This window comes from Triticum aestivum, chromosome 1A, assembly GCF_018294505.1.
Source record: "Triticum aestivum cultivar Chinese Spring chromosome 1A, IWGSC CS RefSeq v2.1, whole genome shotgun sequence".
In the NCBI taxonomy this organism is placed as follows: Eukaryota; Viridiplantae; Streptophyta; class Magnoliopsida; order Poales; family Poaceae; genus Triticum; species Triticum aestivum.
The window spans coordinates 594,384,332-594,397,229 of NC_057794.1; the positions used below are offsets into that span (position 1 = coordinate 594,384,332).

The 12,898-nt window shown below is 45.6% G+C and overlaps 1 protein-coding gene across 1 annotated transcript; it reads left to right on the forward strand.

Annotated features, from left to right (window-relative positions):
* Positions 1-1,069: 1,069 nt before the first annotated feature.
* LOC123070931 (protein phosphatase 2C 53) lies at positions 1,070-3,561 on the forward strand. Its single transcript, XM_044494350.1, has 3 exons — positions 1,070-2,145; positions 2,253-2,358; positions 2,886-3,561. The coding sequence occupies exons 1-3, from the start codon at positions 1,384-1,386 to the stop codon at positions 3,254-3,256; spliced, it is 1,239 nt and encodes a 412-aa protein (XP_044350285.1). The 5' UTR covers positions 1,070-1,383; the 3' UTR covers positions 3,257-3,561.
* Positions 3,562-12,898: the final 9,337 nt, after the last annotated feature.

The window sequence follows — 12,898 nt, forward strand, 5'->3', positions numbered from 1 at the left end:
GAATCTTTTCCCTGCATGCTACAATATCGGCACGACCCATTTTCACACGCTCACAGTAGCTACCTGGGTGTTTTTTTTAGTAACACCCAAGCAGCTACTTTTTACATTTTTAGTAGCTTACATGGCCCATTTCCATCCAGGCTTACACGGCCCATTTTCATATACATAAGAATTTTTTTACATATTTGTTTAACATTTTCTAAATGGATAATCAAAAAAATTCCATATATGTTGTAATTTTTTTGTATACATCGGGAAAATTTGTTTTATACAAGTTAATATATTTTTGAAATACACGATCAACATTTTTCTCATAAACAAAGTATTTTTGTATATATTTTCCGCATACATGACAAACATATTTCTGTACACGTTTAACATTTATCAAAAGCTTGATAATTAATTTTCAAAAACTTGATTAATGTTTTTTGAAATGCTTGATTATTATTTTTTAAATACATGATGAACCTTTTTCATACACATTGTATTTTTCTTGTATACATTTTTCGTATGCATGATAAAGATTTTCCATATAGACATTAAACATTTTTCATATGCTTAGTTAAAAAATTCAAATGTTTTACGTAAAGTGTTTTTGTAATATATATTTGTAATATTTGAACTTTTTAAAGTAAAATAAAATAAAAAGCAAAAGGCGAAAACAGAAAATGTACATAAAAACGACAGTGGCTTGTGGTTTCCAGCGTGCCGGGCCAGTCTATTTAGTGAGGCGTCTGATGCGAGCGCACCCTACAGCTTGCTAACAGCAAGACATAGGCGCGCCCATTAAGAGGGCTCCGCAGGCGTCTGAGCGGTTGCTAGCGCTTGCACGATGCTAGCACCACCGTGGTCGATGTACGCGCGCTCGCTCATGCTAAAAAATGGATCTGGTTTTTTATTGTTTAAAAAATGTGAAAAATATCATATTTTTATTTAAAAAGCCACAAATTTGTTAAAAAAGTTCATGAATATAAAAATGTCTGTGAACTCAAAAGTTGTTCACCAAATTTTTAACTATCCATATATTTCAGAATGCCCATATGTGAAAAAAAACGAGCAGACGGTGCCGCCGGGCGGTGGGCGGCGGGCGGTCGAGATGCGACCACGCGACCCGAGGCTGTGAGCCGCCGGCCGGCCGTCCATCGGCATCGCCTTGCTTCGTCCCCAGGGCAGCTCCCGTGGCCATGCCCGCGCACCCACCCACCTCCAACCACTCACTCCCTTCTCCCCCTTGCCTCCGTCGCCATCGCCGTCTCCAACTCCATCCATGACTACCCAGCAGCAGCAGCTCCAGTCCACGGCCGCCTCCTCCTCCTCCCCACTACCACCGCCATGGCCCTCCCTTAGGCTTAGGCTTATTCTTGGACCCGCGCGCTCGTCGCCATGGACGCCCTAGGCGCCGCGCTGCCGCGGCTCGCCCTCGCCGACGCCGACGCCGACGCCGGGCCGGACGACGCGTGCGGGAGCCCCTGCTCCGTCGCCAGCGACTGCAGCAGCGTCGCCTCTGCCGACTTCGAGGGCCTCTTCTCCCCCTCCGGCGCCGACGCGGGCCCGCCCTCGCTCCTCTCCGACGACCTGCCCGCGGCCGCCGCCGAGGCCGCCACGGTCCCCGGCGGCGCCTGCAGGAGCGTCTTCGCCCTCGACTCGCCGCCGCTCTGGGGGCTCGAGTCTGTATGCGGCCGCCGCCCGGAGATGGAGGACGCCGCCGCCGTCGCCCCGCGATTCTACCGCGTCCCGCTCTGGATGGTCGCCGGCGACGGCGCTGCGGTCGACGGCCTCGACCGCGCCTCCTTCCGCCTCCCCGCACACTTCTTCGCCGTCTACGACGGCCACGGCGGTGCCCAGGTCGCCGACTACTGCCGGGACAAGCTCCACGCCACGCTTGTTGAAGAGCTGCGCGCCGCAGAGGACCGTGTCGGCGGCTGCGACGACCTCAGCTCCCTGGACTCCAAGAAACAGTGGGAGAAGGCGTTCGTGGACTGCTTCTGCCGCGTGGACGCCGAGGTCGAGGCGCCGGACAGCGCGGGCTCGACGGCGGTGGCCGCAGTCGTCTGCTCGTCCCACATCATCGTCTCCAACTGCGGGGACTCGCGGGCGGTGCTGTGCCGGGGCAAGGCGCCATTGCCACTCTCTTTAGACCATAAGGCAACATCACCATTTTCATCACATTTGCTCATTACCCCTGCAATTGCCTCTGAGTGCTTGAGTTCATCAGATACACTGTCTGAATGTTGCATTTATTCTCGATTCAGCCCAACAGGGAAGACGAGTACGCGAGGATCGAGGCGCTGGGCGGCAAGGTCATCCAGTGGAATGGCTATCGAGTTCTCGGTGTTCTTGCCATGTCGCGCTCCATCGGTACGCAATTTTATTTTCCGCTCCTGAATATTTCAGAGCAAAGTTATGTACTGTGTACCTCCAATCTCATTGAGGTCAACGTTTAACTTTAGGTAGCGAGTTTCTAGTAACGTTGTCAAGGAAAATCCTTTGCTCTGCACTGCACTAGTTCTTCTCTGTTCTTGGGAAAATTGTTGGTGATATCTGAATTTTTGACATAGTAATTGTTGGTGATATCTGAATTGCTGGCAAAAGTTTCATGACTGATACTAATTTTTGACATAGTAAAGTTAGTGATCATTTGTGTGATGGTCTTTAAAAAAGTGGGCTAGCATAGATAACAAATACTGCTCACACATCACAAACTGATGATTACTAACACTGCACAAGTAGCAGGGTGTAGTCATGCTTGCTTACTAAGGAATGGATCATATTCCCATGCTTGTATGGTCTTTCCCTCAACAAATTATTCAGTGACTGACTGAGTGATTTGACTGAACTTCTGAACTGGATTCCTGGTTATGATTGTGTTGTTGATCTACTTGCAGGGGACAGATACCTGAAACCGTACATAATCCCGGTCCCTGAGGTGACGGTCGTTGCCCGCGCGAGAGAGGATGAGTGCCTCATCCTCGCAAGCGATGGCCTCTGGGACGTGTTGTCGAACGAGGAGGTGTGCGACGCCGCTCGCAAGCGAATCCTACTGTGGCACAAGAAGAACGCTACCGCCTCCTCGTCCATCTCCCGAGGACGAAGCGGCGGCGATGGTGGCTCGCCGGATCCCGCCGCTCAGGCGGCCGCCGAGTACCTATCCAAGCTTGCCCTCCAGAAGGGGAGCAAGGACAACATCACCGTCCTTGTGGTCGACCTCAAGGCGCATAGGAAGTTCAGGAGCAAGACTGACAATAACAACAGATAGTTATAAGCAACCTATAGGAAGCTCAAGACCAAAACCTGATGACAGTGACAGTGCATGTACAAATTATTTTTTGTTTCAAAAGTAGTTAGATTTGAAACATGAAAATCATATGCACAGATTTTCTTGGAAAAAGTGCTTTTAGAATAACATAATTGTGTTGATCCTTGCACATACACTGCAGTACAAACTAGCAGTTAAGTTATATTTTGAAGACCCATGTCAATGTTCAAAATGTCACCTTCTCATGTCGTCCCCTTGGTGTCCTTATCTTTCTTCGTCTTGTCGACCTCCTCTCCTGCACCGGCATGGAGGTAAGCACCTTACAACGACCCTCCCATCCTTGCATTGTTATTGTTAGGTCATTAGATAAGGAATTTCCATAACAAGCTCTCAATCGAAGGTGTCCTCCCAAAACACCCCACTGACTACATTTTCAATTGGTTTATTTTCTTGCAGTTGTGGTTGCCTCTAGGACAGTGGAAGGACAGTGCGATGACAAGCACGGTGTTGAGCAACATTAAGTTGATCCACTACATCAACAGAAGACAACCGTCGGACTAATCTTCGCTGGCCGCGTGCCTCAGTACTTTGCTTTATTTCTACACTTCTGCTAGATGAATGTGCACTGGGTTGTAATATGTTGATACTTTTTTCTTTTACTTTGCTGTTAGAATCTCATGTCTTTATTAGTTTAAAGTTGGGCACGTTTTGCGTGTTTCTTCTAAAAGAAGTATTGGGTTTATTAGATTCTTTCTCTCCAATCATATGTTCCCTTTTCCTGGAATGGATAGAGAATCCTCTTTGGCACGGAATGGAGATATACCTTTGCTCCAAAAAAGGGGAAAATGTTCTACTAGATGTAATGTATTGGGGAGAGAATATCACATGGAAACCAAATTTCAAAGAAAACTTCGTGGAAACCACTTACCAAAGTTTGAAAAAAATATGAAAAAATATGTGTTATTAAGAAGGTGATGTTCTATTGGCATGTGAAATTTCAAGTTCAAACACATTACCATTTACAAGCGATGGCAAAAACAAATTCAGCCATGAATAGTGATGCTTACTGTTTGACACTATATGTTTTTGGTATTCATTGCTGCTTTTGTTGTTTTCGTACCTCGTAAATGGTAATGTATTTGAACTTGGAAATTTCACATACTAATAGAACATCACACTCTTAAGGCCTCGTTTTTTCTTTGAGATCTTTTTGAAAATTCAAAACGTCATTTCCACGTGGTTTTCACCGAAACTTAGATGGTGAGAGTGAATGCCCGCAATATCTAGCATGCTTAAATAAAGTGAGCAGGGGCAATTTCTAAAAAAGAGAGATACATCCGCTAGAATGTATGGACCAACCCACTAGGCCTTGGGTACCAGTTTGGCCTAATTTGGCAGCACAAATTTTCCAAAACCGTAATAGTCTAAGATCCGAGTTTCCCGATTCCTGGGAATGTGGGTATGTTTGGATGGTGACCAGAGCTCACCCTACCAATTCTTCGGTCATGAACAAAAATTTGGTTTCTCTTTGGATGGTTTTCAATTTGTTTTGGCATGACACCGACTCTTAGCCGCTATAGTGCATTTTTCTTGCAATTGTTAGCCAACACACAAACAATTAAAAGCTTAACCAAAAAATTTGGTGGCCAAATAATCAGTAGCGCCAGCTTGGACTAGAACCAAACATACCTACCTCAGTTTCTAAAAAGAACAACAAAATACCCGCATTAGATTAGATATAATACAGTTTATGAAACAAAGTATTCACCTAGAACCTCCTTTCTTTCCAACAAGGGCACGGCTCAAATCAATTAAATATTCCTCGGCAAATCAATTATCCAGTTGTAGATACAGTACGACGAAGTCAATTGATCTTCTCCTCGGCTCCACAAAGCGAAGGCAGGCCGGGCAATGCAATGAAATCGAAGTAGTTTCAACCCCTTAACAGCAGCTTCTGAGAAATATTTCTCTCTTCAACCACAGGATACACCAAAGCTATTCCTTGAGGTACGAGCGGCAAAGGAATAAGATGATTTATTTATCTCCATGGGAATTGAACATGTATCCTACCACACATACTTAGTGAGTAAATTTCGTGTTTACCCCTTCTTTTGTCATTTTGATTGGGAGTATCCCATATAAGCATTTTTAATCAGTTTTATCCCATTAGACCAAAAGTTGGGAGAAGGCCTACGATTGCATTCATTGGTCTTTCCTTTGTGATGCTAGTAGAATGCCCGTGCGTTGCCATCGGCTGTGGATTTTTTTTTTGCCGGTTGCATATGTAAATATAATGCATGCCAAATTTAAAATGTATAAAAATAATTGCCCATAATAATGGAGAATTAATTGAAATTCACTTCACTTACGATGCAAGTTGATAAAAAAATCAAATAGAACAATGTGTACATAGAGAGCAATGATCGAAATAATTATCCGGTTCAAACTAAGATCTACTTGATGCGTTTATGATATTTCCATATAATGTGAGGAACAGTGTCTTCAACTTCATTTGCATGGTACAATGTTAGTCGCATCCCGATTTTAGTGAGATTAAATTGAAGGCTACCTATAGATCACTTGGTTGGTATTTTCTCTAAAAATGGAGTGTGGTTTGCTATCCCAAAGACCAAGACGGGTTGGGCATTCATGACCTTAACACTATAGGAATCAGGGAATTTGCCATCAGCTTATTCTTTGCCGTCTGCTAGCAGACGGCAAAGAGGGTCTTTGCCGTCTGCTTTTAAAAAGCAGACGGCAAAAAACTGGCTGATGGCAAATATATTGTTTGCCATCTGCCATTTCTTTGCCGTCGGCCAGCGGACGGCAAAGCTTCAGAAGGCAGACGGCAAAGAGCCCAACTGGGGCCCACTGGACCTTGCGGCTGGTTAATCCAGACGGGCTGGCTGAAGCGGACGGCAAAGGTTCCAAAGGCACACGGCAAAGAAACACTCACGGCAAAGAGAAAGCACAGCTCGCGGATCAATCACCTGGATCGATGAGTTGGCAAGATCTCAGACACACGTTCTGTCGGACGCATACCCCACACACCCACGATGCACGCGCCCCCAAGGCAACACCCGCGCGCCCCACGCCCCCACTGCCTGCCTTATCCATCAGTCTCACCCACCCACCACTTCTCTCTCATCTCTCTTCCTGCTCCCGATCTCACCCACCCCACCACGTCTCTCTCTCATCTCTCTCCCTGCTCCCGATCTCACCTACCCGCCACCGCCCCGGCCCCGTCCTCGCCGGCCACCACATCGCCTGCCGGCCGCGGCCACTTCCGCCTTCACCCCCAGCTCCGTCGCCCCCGACCACTTCCCCCGTCACCCTCGTAGGCCCGCCGGCGCTCGCCACCACCTCACCGGCCGGCCCCCACCTCGCTGGCCGCCATCTCGCCGGTCGGCCTCGGCCTCGCTGGCCGCCATCTTGCCCGCCGGCCCCGGCCCGGCCCCCTCGCTCGTCCCCCCAGCGGCCTCCGTGCCCCATCGCCCGTCGCCCCCAGCGGAATCCATGCCCCATCGCCCCCGATGGCAGCAACAGCACCGACGGCTGAGCTCCCGATGACCGCCGACCACCTGTAGCCCCCGAAGGCCGCGCCTCGCACGCCCATCCGTGCAATCCAGGCCGCCACAGACGCCCTCGCCGGCGAGCGTGTGGTCGTGGGCGGCTGGGTCCGGGCCGGCCGCGTCTAGTGCGGTGGCACCATGGCCTTCGTGGCCGTCAACGATGACTCCTGCCACGCTAGTCTCTAGCTTGTCGTCGAGGCGCCCTGGAAGAGCAAGGGCCGCCATCGATCTGGACGTCGAGGCCGGGACGGTTGCGAGGATGAGGAGCGAGCTCACGTTCGCCAGGCACTTGTTCTTTCGGGTCACCACGCTGTTCATGTAAATGGAGTAATTTTGTGTAGATGGAGCAGATGCAAACCTATTCTGTGTAAATAGACTAATTTGGTATTGTGAAATTTGTTCATTTGTCGTCGATTGTTGGAACAAAGCTTAGATGGATACTGTGGTGCACTTGAGCTGCTGGTTCACTAACAAAATCCTTTGATGTCTCTGATTTTAATAAACGTGTAGATGGACATTTTTTGCCGTCTGTTATTAATCGACAGACGACAAAGCCTCTGTTACCTCCGTTAGCACCTAACGTGGCTAACACCTACTATTTGCCGTCCACCTTCTTTGTCGTCCGCCACTGACGGCAAAGGCCTCTTTGCCGTCCGCTGCAAAAAGCAGACGACAAAGAAGGTGTTTGCCGACCCTGTCTTTGCCGGAGTTGTTTTCCGTCCGCCGTCCGTGTCTTTGCCGTCCGCCATGGCAGATGGCAAAGAAGCTGATTCCTGTAGTGTAAGGTTAAGAATAGGTACCTACTCGGTAAATGGTTGTTTAAATTACCGACGAAAGATGGTGTATGGCAAACCCTCCTCAGACGGAAATATGTGGGCTCCCAAGTATATTGGAAGTCTGGGGATTCTCACTTTTGGGCGGGTCTAATAGCAACGAAGATTTTTTTTTCTGCTATGGATCTTTCTCGATTAAGCATGGCTCAGAAATTAGATTTTGGGAGGATAAGTGGCTAGGAAATGTCACTCTCCGAGAACAATATCTGGCTCTATACAATATTGTGCGTCACAAGAGTGATACTATCACCACGGTAATGGAATCATTTCCGCCAAATATGACATTCAGAAGGGATTTATTTGGACCCATACTACAATCGTGGAACATCCTGCTCCAGCGGTTGTCCACGGTACAATTTTCACATGGGTCCGATGTATTCCGATGGAACCTACATGGGAATGGACAATTCTCAGTGGAGTCTATATATAGAGCATTAATCGAGTCTGATGTGCCAGTTGATAATAACGAAGAAGATCTAGAAGATGAAGATACCGCTTAAGAATAAAATCTTCGCATGGTATCTTCGTCGTGGAGTCATTCTTACTAAAGATAACCTTATTAAGAGGAATTGGCATGGAAGTCCGCAATGTGTCTTTTTCCACCATGAGGAGACAATAAAACATTTATTCTTCCAATGCAAATTGGCTCGTTCTATATGGTCAGTTATCCAAATAGCTTCTGGCTTGTATCCTGGTTTTAGTGTTGCTAATGTATTTGGCAACTGGCTACATGGGATTGATCACAGGTTTAGAACCCTTCTCAGGGCGGGAGCGCTTGTCATTATTTGGTCGCTTTAGCTCTGTAGAAATGATAAGGTTTTTAACGATAAAAGTACTTCTCTTATGCAGGTTATCTACAGATGTACCGAGACTCTTCATTTATGGTCCTCTCTACAACGCATGGAGAATCAAGACCTATTTATGGAGATGTGTACACGATTGGAGGCTACGGCGAGGGATACTTTTACCCAACATGGGTGGCAGCATGATCTTATGATTGGCCCCCCTCCGCTTTAGGCGTTATATGGATACTGCATATTTTCCTTGTATTTCTCCTTTTTATATTTTTCATTTGAATGAGAGGATATTGTTTGGTTGTGTGCATCTTAGCTATGTAGAGGTCGGATGTAATGCTTAAATATTTTAAGTAATAAAACACCCCTTTTCGAAAATGTGACATTTATCTCACCACATAGCAGCGTCTCCTTTCTCATTTTCTTGAAGGAAGAAAAAAGCAGCCACTCCTATCACTCACTCACCGCACAAACGCCTCATGTTCTCCCTCCATAGTCAGCAAGCCACAAGGTGTCACCGCATCTCATATCCCCGCCACGACGCTGTCATTGCCATCTCTCCCTGCCAGCTCCCCTCCACGCCATGGCAAAACATAACCCTTCTTTCCCCACCGCCTCCCATCCCTTCCATGGTGTGGCCTGCTTGCTCCTCTCCTTATCATGACGTGGCCCACCTCCTTCTCTTCCCGACAACCTCCCGTGTCGTCGCCTAGGCAATGAGCATAAGGGCTCCTAGCTCTCCGTTGGTGCTAGCCACGTAGCTAACCCATTCGTATGTGGGTTCGACAACCTCGGGCATAATAGTGTGTCATGGCGAGGAGGAGGAGGGATGACACCCTCGTTGAGGATGTCCCAGACTAAGGGGTCCTCGGGCTGCCGGTCTATTTCTCATGGGTTGGACAGATGGGCCGCTCTTGATCCGTTATTGGAAGGCCGAGCTATAGGGGACACCATGTTCTGGAAGGAGACCTCCGAAGTCTTGGCGTATCCTCCAAGACAAGATCATGGAATCGGCATGTTTATCCCCTGATCGTAACCGACCACATGTAACCCTAGGTACCCCTGGTGTCTATATAAACCAAAGGGTTCAACTCGTAGAAAAAAGGACAATCATCCTACTCATTTAGGGTTTAGTTCGTCCGATCTCGTGGTAGATCAACTCTGTAATCATCATAGAAACACATCAATACAATCAAGAAAGGCGTAGGGTTTTGCCTCTTCGAGAGGGCCCGAACCTGGGTAAATATTGTCTCTGTGTTCCTTGTTCCCCATTGATCCAAGATCCATAGCTCGGGACCCCCTATCCGAGATCTGCCGGTTTTGACACCGACATTGGTGCTTTCATTGAGAGTTCTCCTGTGGGATCGTCAAAGGATCAATGGCTCGCATAGTCATCAATGAGGACATCCGCACCGAGGGCGTTGATACGTCTCCAACGTATCTATAATTTTTGATTGTTCCATGCTATTATATTATCAACTTTGGATGTTTATGGGCTTTATTATGCACTTTTATATTATTTTTGGGACTAACCTATTATCCCAGAGCCCAGTGCCAGTTTCTGTTTTTCCTTGTTTTAGAGTATCGCAGAAAAGGAAAATCAAACGGAGTCCAATTAACCTGAAACTTCACGGAACTTATTTTTGTAACAGAAGCAACCCGGGAGACTTGGAGTCCACGTCAAGGAAGCTTCAAGGAAGCCACGAGGTAGGGGGCGCGCCCACCCCCCTGGGCACGCCCTCCACTCTCGTGGCTCCCCTGACGTACCTCTTCCGCCTATATATATCCATATACCCTAAAACGACCGGGGAGCACAATAGATTGGGAGTTCCGCCGCCAGAAGCCTCCGTAGCCACCGAAAACCAATTTAGACCCGTTCCGGCACCCTGCCGAAGGGGGAATCCCTCTTCGGTGACCATCTTCATCATCCTGGCGCTCTCCATAACGAGGAGGGAGTAGTTCTCCCTCGAGGCTTTGGGTATGTACCAGTAGCTATGTGTTTGATCTCTCTCTCTCTCTCTCTCTCTCTCTCTCGTGTTCTTGAGGTGGTACGATCTTGATGTATCGCGAGCTTTGCTATTATAGTTGGATCTTATGATGTTTCTCCCCCTCCACTCTCTTGTAATGGATTGAGTTTTCCCTTTGAAGTTATCTTATCGGATTGAGTCTTTAAGGATTTGAGAACACTTGATGTATGTCTTGCGTGGGATACCCGTGGTGACAATGGGGTATTCTATTGACCCACTTGATGTATGTTTTGGTGATCAACTTGCGGGTTCTGCCCATGAACCTATGCATAGGGGTTGGCACACGTTTTCATCTTGACTCTCCGGTAGAAACTTTGGGGCACTCTTTGAGGTTCTATGTGTTGGTTAAATAGATGAATCTGAGATTGTGTGGTGCATATCATATAATCATACCCACGGATACTTGAGGTGACATTGGTATCTAGGTGACATTAGGGTTTTGGTTGATTTGTGTCTTAAGGTGTTATTCCAGTACGAACTCTAGGGCTGTTTGTGACACTTATAGGAATAGCCCAACGGATTGATTGAAAAGAATAACTTTGAGGTGGTTTCGTACCCTACCATAATCTCTTCGTTTGTTCTCCTCTATTAGTGACTTTGGAGTGACTCTTTGTTGCATGTTGAGGGATAGTTATGTGATCCAATTATGTTATTATTGTTGAGGGAACTTGCACTAGTGAAAGTATGAACCCTAGGCCTTGTTTACTAGCATTGCAATACCGTTAGTGCTCACTTTTATCATTAGTTACCTTGCTGTTTTTATATTTTCAGATTGCAAAAACCTTTATCTACTATCCATATACCACTTGTATCACCATATCTTCGCCGAACTAGTGCACCTATACAATTTACCATTGTATTGGGTGTGTTGGTGACACAAGAGACTATTTGTTATTTGGTTGCAGGGTTGCTTGAGAGAGACCATCTTCATCCTACGCCTCCTACGGATTGATAAACCTTAGGTCATCCACTTGAGGGAAATTTTCTACTATCCTACAAACCTCTGCACTTGGAGGCCCAAGAACGTCTACACGAAGAAGGTTGTGTAGTAGACATCAAGCTCTTTTCTGGCGCCGTTGCCGGGGAGGTTAACACTTGAAGGTATATCTTTAGATCTTGCAATCGAATCTTTTTGTTTCTTGTTTTAGCACTAGTTTAGTTTATAAAAGAAAACTACAAAAAATGGAATTGATTTTGCCTCATACGCTTCATCTTTTTAATATTTTTTGTGAGTATGATGGAAAGGAAAATTGTGCCAAAGTGTTAGAAGAAGAATGCATTAAAATGTTTGGCACTAAATATTTGAATGATGAGCATGATTGCAATGTTGTTAGTATGAATTCCTTGAATATCCATGATGCTAATGATATGCAAAGCCACAAGCTTGCGGAAGCTATGTTTGATGAAGATGATATTTTTTGTCCCCCAAGTTTTGATGAGCAAATTTACTATGATGAAAGCATGCTTCCTATTTATGATGATTATATTGATGAAAGTGGATTTGGAGAGGTCATGACTTTATTTTGTGATGAATCCACTATTCCGGAAGAGGTTCCAATTGATTATGAGAACAAATTTGCCATCTATGATGATTATTGTGATGACTTGTATGCTATAAAGAATAATGATATCCATGAAACTTGTCATCATGATTTTAGTTTTCAATTGGATTATGCCTCACATGATAATTATTTTGTTGAGTTTGCTCCCACTATTATTCATGAGAAGAATTTTGCTTGTGTGGAGAGTAATAAAATTTCTATGCTTGTAGATCATGAAAAGAATGCTTTATGTGATGGTTATATTGTTGAATTCATTCATGATGCTACTGAAAATTATTATGAGGGAGGACTATATGCTTGTAGGAATTGCAATAATATCAAGTTTCCTCTCTGTGTGCTTAAAGTTTTGAAGTTATGCCTGTTTTACCATCCTATGCAAGTTGATTCTTGTTCCCACAAGTTGTTTGCTTACAAAATCCCTATGCATAGGAAGTGGGTTAGACTTAAATGTGATAGTCATATTCTTCATGATGCTCTCTTTATGTTGCAATTCTTATCTTTTATGTGAGCATCGTTGAAATCATCATGCCTAGCTAGTAGGCAACCCAACTTTATTTTTATTCCTTGCTTTTTGTTCCTGTTTAGTAATGAATAATTCATCTACCTATGTTTAGATGTGGTTTTATGTTTTAATTAGTGTTTGTGCCAAGTAGAACCTTTGGGAAGACTTGGGTTAAGTCTTTATGATCATGCTGTAAAAAACAGAAACTTTAGCCCGCACGATAATTGCTGCCATTTTTTATTGGAGAGTTCTATTTAGTTAATTCTTTTTGAAGATGATTAATAGACAAATTCCTCGGGTCCACCAATTTATTTGATAATTTTATGAGTTCCAGAAGTGGTCGAACCCTACA